This window comes from Mustelus asterias, chromosome 1 (genome assembly GCF_964213995.1).
Source record: "Mustelus asterias chromosome 1, sMusAst1.hap1.1, whole genome shotgun sequence".
Classification (NCBI taxonomy): domain Eukaryota; kingdom Metazoa; phylum Chordata; class Chondrichthyes; order Carcharhiniformes; family Triakidae; genus Mustelus; species Mustelus asterias.
In genome coordinates this window covers 27020238-27039345 of record NC_135801.1, presented here as the reverse complement: position 1 = coordinate 27039345, position 19108 = coordinate 27020238, and the positions used below count along the sequence as shown (strand labels likewise).

Here is a 19108-nt window from a genome sequence, read left to right as displayed (position 1 = left end):
GCTGCTGCTGGCTGCTTTTTGCAGAGAAGATGGCGACTTCACTTCACGAGGGTCGGAAAAACCAGCTGGATTTACTCATCCAAGCCGGTAAAGAATAAGCTGCCTCGCCCTCGCTCCCCTTAATTAGTGCGCAGCCCCCTTGCATGCTGAGGGTGGGTGGGGGAAATGATGGATATGATATTGTGTGTGAGGGGGGGGGGGGGGGGGGGGAATGTGAGAGTGCCTGAGTCCCGTTACTGTTAAAGGAAGAGAGGGAGGAGGGGAAAGAGAGAGAGAATCAGGAAGTGACCACCTTGTTAGCAACCTGCATGGAGAGCGAGGCTCTTCCGCATGATCCCTGAACAAGGGGGAGAAAACTTGCCTCTAATTCCCAATCCCTCACACACTCGGTACAAACTGACAAGGGGCGAGTGGCTCCCCCGCGGGGGGGGAGAGGTTTGATTCCTAGGGATGTGTCCCCCCCCCTCCTCCTGGTGTGGGCCGTTAGTTGCTCTGAATTAGGCAGTGAACCAGGAAGTGTGTGTCTTTGCGACGTCTTGCCACGCTGTCTGGGCTCTGCAAACAACACTCTTTTTTTACAAAACCGCTGCCGCAAACCAGCGTGGGGGGGGCGGGGGGCTTGCAAATCTCATCATTTTGTGCATGTAACATGTGGGGTGTGTGTATTTTTTGGGGGGGTTAGGATTAATGCACGGTCGTCTCGATTGATTTGAATGCGTTGCGGTCGGTGTCGATGGCGGAAGCGCTGCTGGAGGGGAGGACAATGTAACCAACCAACGTTCCATTGGAACGTGGCCCGGGAGAGGGAGCGAACGCGGAGCGGCCGGCGTTCCAAAATGGAACGTGGTGTATCCCCGCCCGCGGGGGGGGGGGGGCCTCCTTGGAGTTTGGATTTATTATTGTCCCAGGTAATGGTATACAGTGAAAGGTGTTCAAGTATTGTTCCTTGCGCTCCACAAAGCACACCCTACACAGGGGGAAGGCAGAGGAGAGAGTGCAGAATGTACTGTGACATAGTTATAGTCATAGTTAGGATGTAGAAAAAGATCAATTTCCTCCAAGGTAAGTCCATTCAAAAGTCTGATGGCAGCAGTTCTAGAGTTGCTTGGTCCCTGATCTCGGACTTCTGTATCTTTTTCCCTGCGGAAGAAGGGTGGCACAATGGTTAGCACTGCTGCTTCACAGCTCCAGGGACCTGGGTTCGATTCCCGGCTCGGGTCACTGTCTGTGTGGAGTTTGCACATTCTCCTTGTGTCTGCGTGGGTTTCCTCCGGGTGCTCCGGTTTCCTCCCACAGTCCAAAGATGTGCGGGTTAGGTTGATTGGCCATGCTAAAATTGCCCCTTAGTGTCTTGAGATGGGTAAATATGTGGGGATATGGGGGTAGGGCCTGGGTGGGATTGTGGTCGTGTAGACTCGATGGGCCGAATGGCCTCTTTCTGCACTGTAGGGTTTCTATGATTTCTGTGAAGCGGAAATGTCTAGGGTGCGTGGGGTCCTTGATTATGCATGCTGCTTTTCCGAGGCAGCGGGAAGTGTCAGTGGATGGGAGGCTGGTTTGCATGATGGACTGGGCTATGTTCTCACGACCCTTGGTGGTTTCTTGCGGTCTTGGTCAGAGCAGGAGCCATACGAGTGTGTGATACAACCAGAAAAATGTTTTCTATAGCGCATCTGTAGAAGTTGGTGAGAGTTGTAGTGGACATGCCACGGTAGCACAGTGGTTAGCACTGCTGCTTCACAGCACCAGGGACCTGGGTTCGATTCCCGGCTTGGGTCACTGTCTGTCTGTGTGGAGTTTGCACATTCTCCTCGTGTCTGCGTAGGTTTCCTCCCATAGTCCAAAGATGTGCAGGTTAGGTTGATTGGCCATGCTAAAATTGCCCCTTAGTGTCCTGAGATGAGTAGGTTAGAGGGATTAGCAGGTAAATATGTAGGGACATGGGGATAGGGCCTGGGTGGGATTGTGGTCAGTGCAGAATCGATGGGCCAAATGGCCTCTTTCTGCACTGTTGGGTTTCTATGATTCATTGATTTCCTTAGTCTCCTGAGAAAGTAGAGGCGTTGGTGGGCTTTCTTAGCTATAATGTCGGAATGGAGGAACCGGGACAGGTTATTGGTGATCTGGACACCTAGAAACTTGAAGCTTTCGACCATTTCTACTTCATCTGCGTTGATGTAGACAGGGGCATGTCCTCCACTATACTTCCTGAAGTTAATGACAATCTCCTTCGTTTTGTTGACATTGAGGGGGAGATTATTGTCATTGCGCCAATTCACCAGATTCTCTATCTCTTTGCTGTACTCCATCTTGCCATTTGTATGAGATCTGACCCACAACAGTGGTGTTTTCAGCAAATTTGAAAACTGAGTTGGAGGGGAATTTGGCCCCACGGTCAAAATGGTTCCAAAATGGAACGCGGAGCTTCCCGGTCCCAGGTTTCCAACATGGAACCTGTTGCTGGCCAGTGAGCTCTGATGCGCGCCAGTGGCCAAGGGGGGGGGGGGGGTGGGGTGCGGCGGTGCTCTATAAACAGGGAAGTGAGCGTGACTGTCTCTTCGCTTTGTCTGCTGGTGCTGCTGCTTCTCCACTGTTCACCCCCTCCCCGGGAACGGGAATCCTCCTTGCAAAGATGGAAGGGAAGGAAGTGACGGCGACAAAGGGAAACCTCCCTTCAACCATTAGAATCTCCCCCTCTCTCACCATCTTTATTTTTGATAACTGCACCGATCACTGTTATGGATAAAGTGGGAATCATAGAATCCTACAGCGCAGAACGCAGCTGTTTGGCCCATCAAGCCTGCACCCACGACAATCCCACCCATGACAATCCCACCCAGACCCTATCTTCATTACCCCACATATTTATCCTGCTAATCTCCTGACACTAAGGGACAATTTAGCATGGCCAATCCACCTAACCCACGCATCTTTGGATTGTGGGAGGTAACTGGATCACCCGGAGGAAACCCACACAAAAACATGGGGAGAACGTGCAAACTCCACACAGACAGTAACCCAAGCTGGGAATCAAAGCCGGGTCCCTGGCGCTGTGAGGCAGCAGTGCTAATCACGGTGCCAAGCTACCCCATACTTGAAACAAACAAAAGCGCGCACTTTCTCACTCAAATACGAAAAGAAGCACAGGCACTAAATTGCCCCTCAGTGTCCCAAGCTCCATGAGTGCCGTGTGTAAAATAAGTAAATCTTGAGGATCCCTGTCAAAATTCTGAAAGATTCATTAAAAGAGATGAATCTGACGAGGGACTTGTGATTTTTGAAACGTGTTCGTACTTCAGCAAAGCTCAGAGACCCCCCTGAGCAACTTTCTTTTTATCATAAAATCCCTACAGTGCAGAAGGAGGCCATTCGGCCCATCAAGTCTGCACTGACCACAATCCCACCAAAGCCCTATTCCTGTAACCCCTCATATTTACCCTGCTAATCCCCCTGACACTAAGGGTTAATTTAGCATGGCCAATCAACCTAACCCGCACATCTTTGGACTGCGGGAGGGAACCGGAGCACCCGGAGGAAACCCACGCAGACACGGCAGCACATGCAAGCTCTGTACGGAATAGAATATAGAATCCCTGCAGTGCAGAAGGAGTCCATTTGGCCTATCGAGTCTGCACTGACCACTATCCCACCCAGGTCCTATCCCCATAATCCCATGCATTTACCCTAGCAAGTCCCCATGACACTAAGGGGTAATTTAGCACGGCCAATCCACCTAACCCGCACGTCTTTGGACTGTGGGAGGAAACCGGAGCACCCGGAAGAAACCCACGCAGAAACGGGGAGAACATGCAAACTCTATAGGTTCATGGTGGGAGATATAGGAAGGATGTCCGAGGTTGGTTCTTTACTCAGAGAGTGGTTGGGGTGTGGAATGGACTGCCTGCAGTCATAGTGGAGTCAGACACTTTAGGAACATTTAAGCGGTTATTGGATAGGCACATGGAGCGCACCAGGATGATAGGGAGTGGGATAGCTTGATCTTGGTTTCAGATAAAGTTCGGCACAGCATCGTGGGCTGAAGGGCCTGTTCTATGTTCCACACAGACAGTGACCCAAGCCGGGAATCGAAACCGGGTCCTTGGCTAATCACTGCGCCACCGTGCTGCCCTTGAGGGTAAATAATGACAAAAAAAAGCCATCTTCCTCCTCTCCGCTGTAAATGAAAACCAGACAGCACCCACTCCCAGCCTTGCAGGGGTAAACTAACCTCAAGCAAATCCTAATCCCAAAACGTGAATTACTGAAAGTTTATAATTTTTAAAGTCGACTTTTTAACTGGGAGCAGTGACACCCGACATTAGGCACAGGAGAATGAGTGAACCAGAACAGAAAAAAATAAGTCAAAAATCCAATCTGTAGGGTAAAACGGGAAACTTTATTTTTATTAATGAACTGTGATGTTGAGCTGCACTTTCGCACTTCCGCACTCGGGCTGGTGTTGAATGTTGACTGTCAACCTTGGACGCTTGCCACATGGTTTTCTTTTTAGGGAACGGCACAGATTTCTCACTGCTCGGGGCTGGGGAGGTTTGTGGTGTGTTGGATTCTGCAAGTTCCAGACGCTGCTTTCAACCTGTGTAGATTTTGATTGCTTCCCTTGGGAGGAGAGTTGCAAATTCCAGTCTGTGTGCTTGCTCCTTGGAGTTTGGTCCACTCTCTTCCCCTCTTCCCCCCCCCCCCCCCCCCTCCACCCCTCCCGTTTTTCTGCGAGTAAAACGAAAGCTGGGTGAAAATAGTTCATGTCATGTCAGCTGGATGTGCAGTTTGCAAATGAATCGTGTCGTGGAACACGTTGCCTGAGAGGGGAGGGGCGAAGCTGTCTCTTCCCAGATTTAAAAGTTTACTCCTCCTCTCCCGCTGCTCCACATGGGTGGGAGAGGCAGAGCTGGGCTCACTGCTAATATAATGCTTTGCATACACAATTCCCTACCCAGCAGGAACTGGCATCCAGCACATTCCCATAAATGGAAGCAAGCACAAGCAAGGGTACCTTGGCGAAAGTTGTGTTGATCTGTAACAGGTGGCATTGCTATATGAGGTCGTGTGTGTTTGGGAGCAGACGACCTCTGATTTAATGTTCTTTTGACTACTGTTTGAAATCTAAAACTGCAGCCTCCCCCCTTCCGCCCCCATAGCAAAGCCCAAATTAATATCAATGACACAACTGTGTATTTATAGCTGCCCTTTAAACAAAGTTTGATCCGTCATATGAATCTATGTTTAATTTTTTTAAAATCCTGAGTGCAGTGCAGTTTATTGGATGGATTATGTAAAATGGAGGATCCATTACCAGAATCCTGGAGTTTTCGATCCTGGAGTTTGGCATATTTTCTCTGGTTAGAGCGTCAAGTCAGTCAAGTCAAAACTCCTGACGCAATGTTGGGAGATCCAGCAATTAGTCTGGTCAATGTTCTAGCTTCTTGCATTATGGGCAGTGAGAGTGCCAGCGTTGCCAAGTTGGCATTCTGAAGTGTGTAGCTTCTGGTTAATTCTACCTAAGGCATTATTACGCTTGAACCTGACCTTATCCCAGGTTTGCCTGCGCATTTTCTAATGGAGGGGTGGAGTGTCACTGAATACTGAACTGCCTGACCTCTACCAGCCGCCCCTGACCCCCCCCCCCCCCCCCCCCCCACCCCCACTCCACACCTATTCTCAGCTGCCGACAGCTTTTGTACCGTGGCTGAGATCAGATAACAGACTTCAAGTTGACCCTGGCATTCCTGACCCCCACACTGTCTGCTGTGAGAGTGACCAGTTTGTTTTTGCAAAGAAGAGGACTTGATAAATTCGGGGTGGAATGATATTGATGTCAGCTATTTTATAAGCGGTTACTCGTAACTGCAGCAGCTTGCTTTCTGTCTTCTCCCCGCTCTCTCCCCGCAATCCCCCCCCCTCCGCCACCACCAATAAACACAATGTCGTGCATGTACATAGAACATGCAGAATAGCATTGCATCTGAATCTGCTGTATTGGATCCAGCTACTTCAGTGGTGACAGGTAGTGCAGGTATGCTGCACTCTTCTGCCTTTGCACTGATCTTTAGAACCCAATGCATTGACAGCAAGTGGTCTCACACTTGTATTTAATTTCACATTTGACCATTAGTCTCTGCCTTTCAACAGTTCCTGAAATTTGTGCTGGCCTGGATTTTGCAAACAAAAGGTGCTAACAGCTCGTTACGCCCTCGTTGGGGACCCGGGATCTGGAACATCTCTGACGAAGGGTCATCCCGACTCAACGCTAGCTCTATTCTCTCTCCACAGATCTGCTGTCAGACGACCTGAGATTTTCCAGCATTTTCTGTTTTTGTTTCGGATTCCAGCATCCGCAGTATTTTGCCTTTATTCCCTTAACCATCTCCAGAATCCTTACTGGGATGCACGGGGTTGGGTGGGCGTAACTCTGACTCCCACAAACAAATGGGTTAGATTCTTAGAATCTCTACAGTGCAGAAGGAGGCCGTTTGACCCATCTAGCTTGCACCAACAACAATCCCACCCTATCCCTAGAACGCCACATATTTACCCTCCTAGTCCCCCTGACACTAAAGGACAATTTAGCATGGAATGTGGGAGGATCTCCCACTCACCTGACGAAGGAGCAGCGCTCCGAAAGCTAGTGGCGTTTGCTACCAAATACACCTGTTGGACTTTAACCTGGTGTTGTTAGACTCCTTACTATGTGGGAGGAAACCAGAGGAAATCCACGTAGACACGGAGAGAACATGCAAACTCCACACAGACAGTGACCCGAGGCCGGAATTGAACCTGGGTCCCTGGCACTGTGAGGCAGCAGTGCTAACCACTGTGCCACCATGCTGCCCGGTTGGGGTTCGGTGAGTTGTGAAAGTTTTACAATCTCAATCTGCACTCCAGCCGCTTACCTCTGGGTTTAACACAAGTGGGGCAGAATGAAGGCAACTGAGCTGCTCCCAGATTGGGTATTTAAATATACTATTAGCCCCTCCAGTCTGGAAATGTATTGGTCTGGAAATCTGTGAAGCACATCCAGTCAACTCATGGACTCGCCACTCGACTGTTCCGGTGTTGCAGCAAGTGGAGATGGTGGATTGGGAATCCTTTGTAACACTCCACCAGCCAGCATACCGGGTGAAACACTGGCTCCAGAATTGGCTGCTCTCGCTGTTGAGCATCTACTTTCCTGTTTGCCCTTTTTCAATTGCTGGTGAAATCCAGCAGTAGGTGGAATGACTTCTTCCCCCGATGTCATTTTGAGAGCGGAAAACTAGAGAGAGGAATACAGTATTTGGATAAGCTAAACCATTTGTGTCACTATATCATAAGAAATGGGGCAAGAGTAGGCCACCCAACCCACTGAGCCTGCTCCACCGTTCTATAAGACCAAGGCTGATCTGATTGTTTAAGTTTATTTATTAGTGTCACAAGTAGGCTTACATTAACACTGCAATGATGTTACTGTGAAAATCCCCCAGTCGCCACACTCCGACACTTGTTCGGGTACACTGATGGAGAATTTAGCATAGTCAATGCACCTTACCAGCATGTCTTTCGGACTGTGTGAGGAAACCAGACCACCCGGAGGAAACCCATGCAGATATGGGGAGAATGTGCAGACTCAACATGGACTGACCCAAGCCGGGAATCGAACCCAGGTCCCTGGTGCTGTGAGGCGGCAGTGCTAACCACTGTGCCACCGTGCTGCCCTATTGTGACCTTAACTCCACTTTCTCTCTGTTTCCCACATAGCCCTTGATTCCTTTGTCAACGAAAAATCTGTCCAACTCAGCATACAACATATAGTCAACGACCCAACCTCCTCTCCTGAGAATTCCAAAGATCTTTGAATGAAGAAATTTCTCCTTGTCTCCGTCTTAAATTGGAGATCTCTCATTTTTAAACTGTGTGTCCCTTAGTTCCAGATCCCCCCCATGAGAGGAAACGCCTCCTCAGAATCTTTGATGTTTCAATAAGTTCACCTCACACTCTTCTAAACTTCAATGAGTACAGGCCTAACCTCTTCAACTGTTACTCACAAGATAACCTCTTCGTCCCTGCAACCAGCCTCCTGGACCCTCTGAGTTGCCTCCAATGCAAACATACCCTTCCTGAAGCAAGTGCAGCAAAACTGCACACACAGAAGATGGGCCCACCAACCTTCTGTACAACTGCAACAAGACTTACCTACCCCACATATCATCCCTCTTGCAATAAAGGCTAAAATTCCACCCAATCACTTGCAGTACCTGCATGCTAATTTTCTGTGATTCATAAACAAGGACACCCAGGTTCCTCTGTACTGCAACATTCTGCCGTGCCTCTCCATTTAAATAATATTCTACTGCTCTATTGTTCCTGCCAAATGATCACCTCACTTTTTCCCACATTATGCTCCATCTGCCAAACTCTTGCTTAGTCACCCAACCCATTCATAACCTCGTGCAGACTGACTGTGTTCTCCTCAAAATTGTTTTCCTACTTATCTTTGTATCATCAGCAAATCTGGCTGCAGTACAGTTGGTCTCTTCATCCAGGTCCTCAATATACTGGAGATTATAATTGTTTGAGACCCTTGCTTTATAATGTCTTCTCGCTGTTTTATGTTTCAGGTAAATATTTATATCTAATGTGTTCTAAAGTCATTCTGCAATCCAGAAAATTCCAAAATCCTGAAATGACTTGTACCTAAGCATTTCAGACTGGAGAGGTTAGTGCATTACGATCAGGCATCTGTAAGGCACATTTGACCTGTGACTTACAGGTTTAACACAGTAAGAAGTTTAACAACACCAGGTTAAAGTCCAACAGGTTTATTCCCCTGTTAAACCTGTTGGACTTTAACCTGGTGTTGTTAAACTTCTTACTGTGTTTACCCCAGTCCAACGCCGGCATCTCCACATCATGACTTACAGGTTTAACCATGGCAGGCTGGTTTTCCACACCTCTCGGGAAACCTGCCAGCTTAAGGGGCAGAAGGACTGCCCCACCCCCACCCCCACCCCCACCCCCACCCCCACCCCCAACGTTTCTGATAACACAGCAGCAGATTCTGCCTCTGGAGTGCTCCTCTTTATCAGGCTGGCTTCTGGGCAGTGATCCTGTCTAAAACAAAAAGATGCACAAACTCCAATGATATGAGGGGAAACCCTAAATCCTAGCCTGAGCTTCTAGGATTCCCCATTGAAACTCCTCTCCATGTTCAGTGAACCCAGGCTGCAGAGCCTGAACCAGGATAAGTAAGTTGGAATAGTTAATTCACTTCTAAGTCGTATGCAGAGAAGGAACGAAAGATGGGTTGAGAAAGAAAGAGGGAGAGGAGACAGGAAGTAAAAATTCTTAGTTGTTGGTGAAGATTTTAAAAAAACAGTTATAATCCGGGAATGAGACTCCAGGTTTGTAAAATAGGCTGTTTGGTAGCAATTTAGGTTCATTATGTGTTATTAAAAATTCGCTCACACTTAAATGGGTAAGCTGTAATATTTTAGCGTGTTTGGTGGTTAAGCGTTGCAGCTTTATGAGTGTCATGTTTCAATACCGAGTCTTTGGTGAGTGCTGGTGTAGTGGGGCTTCAAGAGTATCGGTATTTCGGACAGTGACATCCGGATTTTGGTCTTTAACTGCGTATGGCTGGACTCCGCAAAAGACAGCCTTTGATTTACGCATCCATTCTGGTGAGTGCTGGAAGCCTCACTTGTTATTTCTACCACAAAACCAGGGCCAGTGTTACAGGAGAACCAGCTGGGCTGAATCTTGAATGTGTTGTTAGTTTTCTATTTCAGAGTGTTTGTTTCATCATTGTTACGTTGGTATTACAGCTGGTGCAAAAGCTGAGAGGATCCCATCAACCTCCTGACCTCTAGTGCGTCGTGCAGCCGTGCCATTTTTGAAGTGAACCTCTCACCTGGTCCACCGTTGTGATTTCTGCTCTTTCACCTCCTGGAACTTTTCCTCCTTGCCTGCCTACCTTCATTTAAGCAGTTACATTCCTCATCCAGACCTTTATCTTGGGGAATTAATTTCTTACTGACCTCTCTACCCCTCACTTTCACAAGCCACTGTTGTCTTGTGGAGGGGGTCCAGTTTCTAGACAGTGTTCATAGAATCCTACAGTGCAGAAGGAGGCCGTTCAGCCCATCGAGTCTGCACCGACCACAATCCCACCCAGGCCCTATCCCATAACCCTATGCATTTACCCTAACTAGTCCCCCCGACACCAAGGGACAATTTAGCATGACCAATCCACCCAACCCACACATCTTTGGACCATGGGAGGAAACCGGAGCACCCGGAGGAAACCCACGCAGACACGGGGAGAATGTGCAAACTCCACGCAGACAGTGACCCAAACCGGGAATCGAACCCGGGTCCCTGGTGCTGTGAGGCAGCAGTGCTAACCACTGTGCTACCGTGCCATCAATATAGATGTTCAAAAAGATGTGTAATTACACTTTTATCACTTGGGAATATTGTCATGTTGCAGTGAAGTGCTGCATTCCTTATTTAACCATATTTCTAAGCAGTCTACCTTTCAATGCAGTTTCATCTCATGATTATTGAATGATACTAAAACATAATGGCATTTTTCCTTATTGAATATATCTCGTACCCAGTTTAATTTTTAAGTTGCTGTTCTCCATAAGTTCACTTTTCCTTAACTAGTGGTATGGCCTAGATATTAAAACATTTTCCATTTTTCTAGTTAAATTTCAAGTTATTGTTTGTAGCAGAGGTTGAACTTGCAATATAGAAAATATATTGCGTGGGGAACCCTTTTCTGCTCCTGAATTAAACAAGAGAAATGGGTTAGAAAGGTGAGGTGACCGTACATTTTCTGAAGGATGGACAGTTTTAGAACTGGATGTCTTGGGGAAACACGATGCTTTTTGCCACTAAGTTTCTTCAGTGCCTGGCCGCAGTGTATTGGTGAAAACTGATTGTGGTTATTGCATCATTAAAACTAGAACGAATCTTGATGCTGGCCTTCTGAGGCAGATCTTGCCCTCTAGCTTCCTATTTACTTGTGTACCGTCATTTTCTCCTTTCCTCGATCGAAATCTCTGGTGTTTAGGTTCTTAAAAACAATGGCCGGGATTCTGCCAAAGACGTTCTAAATGCCGAATTTGCGTAAAAACTGGAGTAACTCCTGTTTTTTTTTCAGCGGGATTTTCGAAATGAATCTCCCACGCTCTCTACCGCAGAGTGCCTCAGGGAGATTCAGGCTGAAATTCCGAGGGTGGGGCCTATTCCTGCTGGAGAGCATAGTGCTGAGTGAGCCACTGCACATGTCGATCTGTCAGAGCGGAGATCGGTGCGTGCGCAGCAGCCCCACACTGCTGGCCTCCTGATCGCTGGCCAGCACAGCAACCCCCCCCCCCCCATCGCTCCAACCTCCCCCTTCACCCCGATGGCCAGCCCCTTCCCTTGCACTACCTGATGCCCAGCGGGCAATGCCAAGGTGCCCCTTGGACATTGCTATTTTGCCCCTTTGGCAGTGCCCAGGGGGCACATGCCCTCCTCTGCCCCCCCCGACCTCCTGGGGGCCCTCCATGGGCTTCCTTCAGTCCAGCAGGGTCGGGCCGCCAGCTCACTGTTAGTGGGGAGCAGTTGTAAACCCCGCTGGAATGAACCACTCCTGGCGGCGGGGGCTGCAGGGAGAGGCTCGTTGCCCCGGAGACCTCAGTCCCGGGCCTACTAATGGAAGGTTAATGGTAATTTTAATATTCAGATCAGCTGCACACCGATTTCCGGTACGGACAACGCCGGAAATCCGGGCCCCGGAGACGCGCTGAGGCCATGGTGCCCAGTGGGAAGCCCGTTAAACGGCCTCCGCTGATGTCTCCCGGCCCGTTGCTCAGCACAAAGGGCTGGCAGAATCGACCCCCCCAATAAAGTAGGGACTACCTTCCCCCTCACTTGTCGCTTCACCACTTTGTGTTTTCGGCGGTGGGGGGGGGGGGGCAATGGAATGGGTCTGGCATTTTGGCCTCAGCTTGGCTCGCTTTACTCGTACTCAAATGATGATCTTGGCAGCAATGTTAATCTACCTGTAGTGAATATTGTTTCAATTATCCACTCTCTTTCTTAGACTTGTAGTTGGAATTGCACCACCAGTGATGTCGCCTTTATTGAAGTGGACCCCCGAGTTGAAGTCCATTAACAGCTGCAGTATATTTCCTTTGGAGTTTGTGTTTTCAATTGTTTATAATTAAAACCGGTCTCGAAGATGTGTCCTGTGTGTGGATGGACGCCTCTTGAGGATGTTTGACACCGGTCAAAGACGAAAGCAAAAGTCTTTCTCCTTAATGGCAGCTGCCGGGGCAGGAGCAGCATTTTAAAATCTGTTTCTGAATTGTTTAATTTGCAGCTTGATTCTTGTCTGTGATTTTTCTCTGCATTCTAACTATTGAACACTGTGATTTCCTGTGCCGTCACTAGAAGGTCACCACTTCATTGTATGGGGCAGAACATAAATAGATTCAGTGAGATTTTTCTTCACAAACATAGATCGCTCTGTTTTTGTACATTTCATTTGTTTTGTGTTGCAGAATTTCAAGGGTTTCCAGTCTTTTGCGTGTGTGTGTGTGTGTGTGTGTGTGTGTGTGTGTGTGTATATATCGCACGAGATTCGAGGGTCAACTTCTATTTAATGTAATGATGTGGAGATGCCGGCGTTGGATTAGGGCGGGCACAGTAAGAAGTCTCACAACACCAGGTTAAAGTCCAAATACATCTGTTGGACTTTAACCTGGTGTTGTGAGACTTCTTACTATTTAATGTAGCCAGTGTTCATTCTTTTTCAGCCGCTTAAAGATGAAGCTTATTTCTACCTTTTATTTTTTTTCTCCACTCAACCCAGGTGAAGGATATCATTGTTGGAAAATTCCTGACTTTTTCTACTTTCACCATCCAGAAGCAGTCTATTATTTAGCACTCATTCCTCAGAAATTCCCGAATGCCTTTTTTCTTATTTCCCAAACGATATCAGTCATTCACGTGGCTTCTTAAATGGAAGTACCAATCTTGCTGAGCATCTTTGTATTCCCCATGGATTATGCTCATTAGGCACTGCCTAAATTCATAGGTGCTGAAGACATTTGTCTAGTCTGGACTCTAACCTAGTTCCCAGAAGCGAAAGAACTGTGTGTTTGAGTGACTGTGCGCTGTCATATTCTACCCCTCGCCAACCATCCCCAGTTGAAGAGTATTTCGAAACAAAGGCTGCAATTTTAATAGTGTACTCCTCACAAGCTGGTCTTCTTCTTCCAAATCACTTGGAGTTGCACAGTAATGTATTTGCATCTGATGTCACCCAATAGGCAGACTGTAAATCAGGACCTGGCTGTAAGTGGACAGGAACTTGAAGTTGATGTCAGGTGATAGTGTGTTGGAGGGTGAGGGGGCCATCACCTTGACTGACCCATTCACTCACCTCCTACCAGCCAATGTGTCTGCATGTTCCTTGTCTCCCACACACAGGAAGCCCGACGCACAGAAAAATAAGACCAATACAGATTCAACCCCTCGCACGGAAGTTTTAAGATTACTTTTACATCCGCTTATGCTATTGAATTAGTTTTTCTTGAAGCAATTGCCATGAAAACGAAACCATCGTGTAAATTTAGGCATACCCACAAAAGGGGAAGGGGGGGGTGTTCTTGGAGTGGCTGGGTGACACAATGGTTAGCACTGCTGCCTCACAGTGTCAGAGACTTGGGTTCGATTCCAGTCTTGGGTTGCTGCCTGTGCGAAGCCTCACGTTCTCTCCGTGTCTGTGTGGGTTTCCTCCGGGCGCTCCGGTTTCCTCCCACGGTCCAAAAGACGTGCTGGGTTAGCTGCATTGGCCATGCTAAATCCTCCCTCCGTGTACCTGAACAGCCGCCAGAATGTGGCGACTAAGGGATTTTCACAGTAACTTCATTGCAGTGTGAATGTAAGCCAACTTGTAACACTAATAAAAAAAACTTTAGTGTTATTAATTGTATGTCAACTATTGTATTCAATGACAAGTCAGTAATAGAAATATTTCAATTTTATTGAAAATGTCAGTCTCCAGAATTTTGCTGGTTTAAGATCTCAATTGGTAATATACTGTTTACTCTAATCTCACAGTGGAAGCATCTGTCCATGGTAGTCATGTCCACTGCACAGATAAGACTATCGAGGCAGCAGAGGCGTTGCTCCATATGGATTCTCCAACCAGCCTGAGGGACGACAAGAGCAGTGGTATGTACCCAACCTTTTGAATCCATTTCCCAGGCTCATTCTTTATTCAACACTGCTTATGATCGGTCTGCATGAAGGTTAACACCCTTAGAATCACAGAATCCCTACGGTGCAGAAGGAGGCCACCCAGCCCATTGAGTCTGCACCAACCACAATCCCACCCAGGCCCTATCCTCATGACCCCACGTATTTACCCTGCTAATTCCCCAGGCAATTTAGCCTGGTCAATCCACCTAACCCGCACATTTTTGGACTGGGAGGAAACCGGGGCACCTGAGGAAACCCACGTAGACACAGGGAGAACGTGCAGACTCCACACAGACAGTCACCCGAGGCCGGAATTGAGCTGGGATCCCTGACGCTGTGAGGCAGCAGTGCTGACCACTGTGCGACCCTTACAAAAGGAAAATATTCTGGTGCTGAATTGTTCTCACCAGAAAGCTGTTGGTGTCACTGAAATTCTCCTCTTTATCCCCTGAATTCCTCATAGAATCATAGAAACCCGACAGTGCAGAAAGAGGCCATTTGGCCCATCGAGTCTGCACCGAACACAATCCCACCCAGGCCCTACCCCCTTATCCCTACATATTTACCCGCTAATCCCTCTAACCTACGCATCTCAGGACACTAAGGGGCAATTTTAGCATGGCCAATCAACCTAACCCACACATCTTTGGACTGGGATGTAATTCCGGAAGGCTTTCCACAAGATCAGGGTATGGATCACAAAATTGGAACTTCACAGTGCTGACTGTGAAGCCATTGTGGAAAGTGGTCTTGGCGAGGTCACGTTCAAATCTACAGCAAAGTGCGCGTTGGCTATCGGAGCCTTCTGCGGATTATCACGAGAGAGCTTCTCATTTGCAGTACTTGTATGACTTAAGTTTTCTCTGTTTATAAGTACTTTTGGGGCACTTGATTTTGTTTGTGCTTTATTTTGTAATTTTTAATTTGGGTCAGAAATATCTGCAGTTTTGATCAAAATTACTTAAATTGTCAACCCTATAAGCGATCCGTCAAAAGATTCGATATTTTTTCCCCCCTCTTGTGTTCTAATAGTTCTTTTTAAGAGACTTTTGGATAAGTTCATGGAAGTTAGTAAGATAGGGGGTTATAGGTAAGCCGAGTAGGTCGGGACATGTTCGGCGCAACTTGTGGACCAAAGGGCCTGTCTGTGCTGTAGCTTTTCTATGTTCTAACAGAAAAGACCGTGCCCCGAGATAGAAGTTGGCGTGAAATTGAACCAACCAGGCCCATGTTTGTCATGCCCTGTTCGCTGATCTCAAACAGGGATGCTGGGTAGAACCTGGCCTCGGTGACCTTTGGCCTCAGTGACCTTTTAACTCCGAGGGAACACTTAATGAACTGCAAGTCTGAGACTTCAGAGATCGATTTGACAGCCAGGAACACCTGTTGTCTGAGCGAAACTAAGCTTGATGAGGCTTGAAGCATATCTGTGTCCGAAGAAAGGGTGGTTGTGGGGGAGTGGTAAAGAGAGATAGAAGGTGACTGATTTCACCCAATGTCTGGTTGACATAGAGACAGAAATACAATCTAAGAGGCTCCTCACACGGTGGCACAGTAGTTAGCACTGCTGTCTCACAACGTCAGGGACCTAGGTTCAATTCCCGGCTTGGGTCACTGTCTGTGTGGAGTTTGCACAGTCTCCCCTGTGCCTCCCTGAGTTTCCTCCGGGTGCTCCGGTTTCCTCCCACAGTTTGAAAGATGTGCTGATTAGGTGCATTGGCCATGCTCAATTCTCCCTCCGTGTACCCGAACAGGCGCCGGAGTGTGGTGACTAGGGGATTTTCACAGTAACTTCATTGCAGTGTTAATGTGACATTAATAAATAAACTTAAATTAACCTTGGGTGGTGGTATACCATCAAAGTATAGGTGCTCTGATGATGGGTCACCTAGACTCAAAACGTTGGCTCGATTCTCACTCCACAGATGCTGTCAGACCTGTTGAGATTTTCCAGCATCTTTGTGATAGGTGCTTTTGGTTTGGTACATCTTTTAAAAGATGTAAATGGCAATAGGACTGAGGATGTAGCGAAAGATTTGAAATTGAAAGTCATGCCATTTTTGAAGGAAATTTATTGAAGATTCCTCCTATTTTGTTTCATATTTCAGAATTCCCATGTGAGCGTGGATAAGTACAGTTTTCACATTTTGACCTTAAGTTCTGCTGCATTAAGAACAGGAAGAGGCCATTTGGTCCTTCTAGCCTGCTCCTGCTTTAATGAGGACATAGCTGATCTTCTATCTTAAGCTGCACCTTCCAGCAATATTCCCATATTCCTTGATTCTCTTGGTACCATATAATATGTGTTGAATATATCAAACAACTTGAGCATCCACAGCCCTCTGGGGTACTGGATTGAAAAGGTCCCCAACCCTTTGAGGAAATCTGTTCTGCTCTCGGGCATATATGGCCGATTCCTTATTCTGGGACAGTGTCTCCATCTTTTCTAGTTAAGAGACACATCCTCCCATCATCACATTCCAACGAGATCACTTCTCATTCACTTGAGGTCTCGATAATATGCGACTCCCTTCACAGGAAGATCTCCTCATTCCAGGTCTCGTGAACCTTTGTTCTATTCCCTCTCTATCCTTCCTTGGGTAAAGAGACCAAAATGGTACGTGGTACTCCAGGTGTGGTCTCACAAAGGACCTATACAATTGCAGTAAAGCTTCTCTATTCTTATACTCCAATCCCCGGTGGCACAGTGGTTAGCACTGCTGCCTCACAGCTCCAGGGATCCAGGTTCAATTCTGGCCTTGGGTGACTGTCTGTGTGGAGTTTGTACGTTCTCCCCTTGTCCGCGTGGGTTTCCTCCGGGTGCTCCGGTTTCCTCCCACAGTCCAAAGATGTGCAGGTTAGGTGGATTGGCCATGCTAAATTGCCCCTTAGTGTCCCAAGATGTGTAGGTTTGATGGATTAGCCATTTTAAAATGTGTGGGGTTACAGGGATAGGGCAGAAGAGAGGGCCTGGGTAAGATATGGGGTCAGAGAGTCGGTGTGGACTCGATGGGCCAAATGGCCCCTTCTGCACCGTAGGGATTCTATGAAAGGCGACCATAACATTTGCCTTTCTAACTGCTTGCTGTTTGTAAACTTTGTGATTCAACAGAGGGGATGGGGCTGACCATCCGATGGTGAGGGGGGGAGATCGGGGCTTGCCTGGAGAGGTCTAGTTGGCCTCAGTGCCCAGAATGAATACCAACATTTCCCAAACACTCCCTATTTAAAATAAAAATCTGCTTTATATTTTTCCTACAAAACTGGGTAACTGCATCTCTCCACATTATGTGCCAACTGCCATGTACTTGCCCATTCACTAAATCAGCTTGTATTCCTTTGCAGCCTCTGTATCCTCCTCTCAACTTACTTTCCCATTACTTTATATTGTTGGCAAATTTGGATGTATTATACTCGGTCCCCTCCTGGCTAGCACTGCTGCCTCTCAGCGCCAGGGACCCGGGTTCGATTCCCGGCTTGGGTCACTATCTGTGTGTCATGATCTCCTATGTCAGCGTACGTTTCCTCCAGATGTTCTGGTTTCCTCCCCCAGTCTGAAAGATGTGTCGATTAGGTGGATTGGCCGTGCTAAATTCTCCCTCAGTGTGCCCGAACAGGCGCCGGAGTGTGGCAACTAGGGGATTTTCACAGTAACTTCATTGCAGTGTTAATATAAGCCTACTTGTGACACGAATAAATAAACTTTATAAACTTAAGTCATTGACACGATTTTAAAAACTGTGGCTTAAGCACTGATCCTGATGATACCCCGCTAGTCATGGCCGGTTGTGATAGCAATTTCTGTTCACAGTTGCAACTTAAAATCACTATAAAGCCAACTTCATCCATTATAATTCCCATTAGCAATGAGCTTTGCCTCCGCAAATTCGTCACTTGGATTTGTGGAACCTGACCGTTACGTCCATACAAATGGTTCAAAAACACTTCTGAATTGCCATTTTATCCTAATTAACATAAATTTCTAGGGGGCGATTCTCCCAAAAAAATCCTAAGTGCCAAATTCGCGTGAAAGCGGGAGTAACTCCTGCCGATTATTTTTTAAGTGGGATTTTCAGATTGAGTCTCCCACACCCTGACACTGCAAAGTGCCCTAGCAGGATTCACTCTGAAAATCCAGGGGCAGGGCCTATTACTGCTGGAGAGGCCGGCAGCATAGCGCTGAGTGGGTCACTGCGCATGCGCCTATCTGTCGGAGCGGAGATGAGCGCATGCGCACTGGCCCCGCTCTGCCAGCCTCACGATCGCTGGCCGGCTCCGCGACCCTGCATCGCTGCCACTCCCAACCACCTCTCCAGGCAAGCCCTGATCTCTCTCTCTCTCTCTCTCTCTCTCTCTCTCTCTCTCTCTCTCTCTCCCCCCCCCCCCGGCACCACTGGATGGCCAGCCTCGATCACTCCCTTCCCTCCCTCTGCCAGCAATCCTCTGGCATAGTGGCAGCGGGACCCCCCCCCCCCCATCTCCCTCTGCCTCGTCCCCTTGGTAGTCCCTGGTGGGCAGTGTCAAGGTGTCGCTTGGGCATTGCCAGTTTGCCCCTGACCTCCTGGAGGGGGGCGGGGGGACCTCAATGGCCTCTGTTCGGGCTGGGGGGCAGGTGTGGCTATCTGGCCCGGAGACTTCAGTCCGGGGCCCGCTGATGGGATGCAAATGGAGATTTCAATATTTAAATCGGCTCCACACTGATTTCTAGCGCGGAGCTGATGATTCCAAAAAACGTAGCTGCGGATGCCCGCGCACCCAGTGGGGAGCCTGCTAAACAGCCTCCACCCCGCACACGCACACACTGTTCAAAGTAAGGATTTTGGGGGAAAAAAAGTCAGAACTATATCTTTTACAA

The 19108-nt window shown here is 48.0% G+C and overlaps 1 protein-coding gene across 10 annotated transcripts in view; it reads left to right on the top strand.

Moving 5' to 3' along the window:
- The window catches only part of LOC144492402 (ETS-related transcription factor Elf-2-like), a 108067-nt gene that overhangs the window by 54541 nt on the left and 34418 nt on the right, over positions 1 to 19108 (top strand). For 6 of the 10 annotated variants that reach the window (XM_078210469.1, XM_078210442.1, XM_078210481.1 and 3 more), the window contains exon 3: positions 14113 to 14226. In XM_078210469.1, coding sequence (XP_078066595.1) covers positions 14187 to 14226 — 40 coding nt within the window. In that variant the 5' untranslated portion in view covers positions 14113 to 14186. Of the gene's footprint in view, positions 1 to 9; positions 88 to 14112; positions 14227 to 19108 lie in introns of those variants that run through there. The other 4 variants (XM_078210432.1, XM_078210420.1, XM_078210413.1 and 1 more) reach the window with 2 other exon arrangements.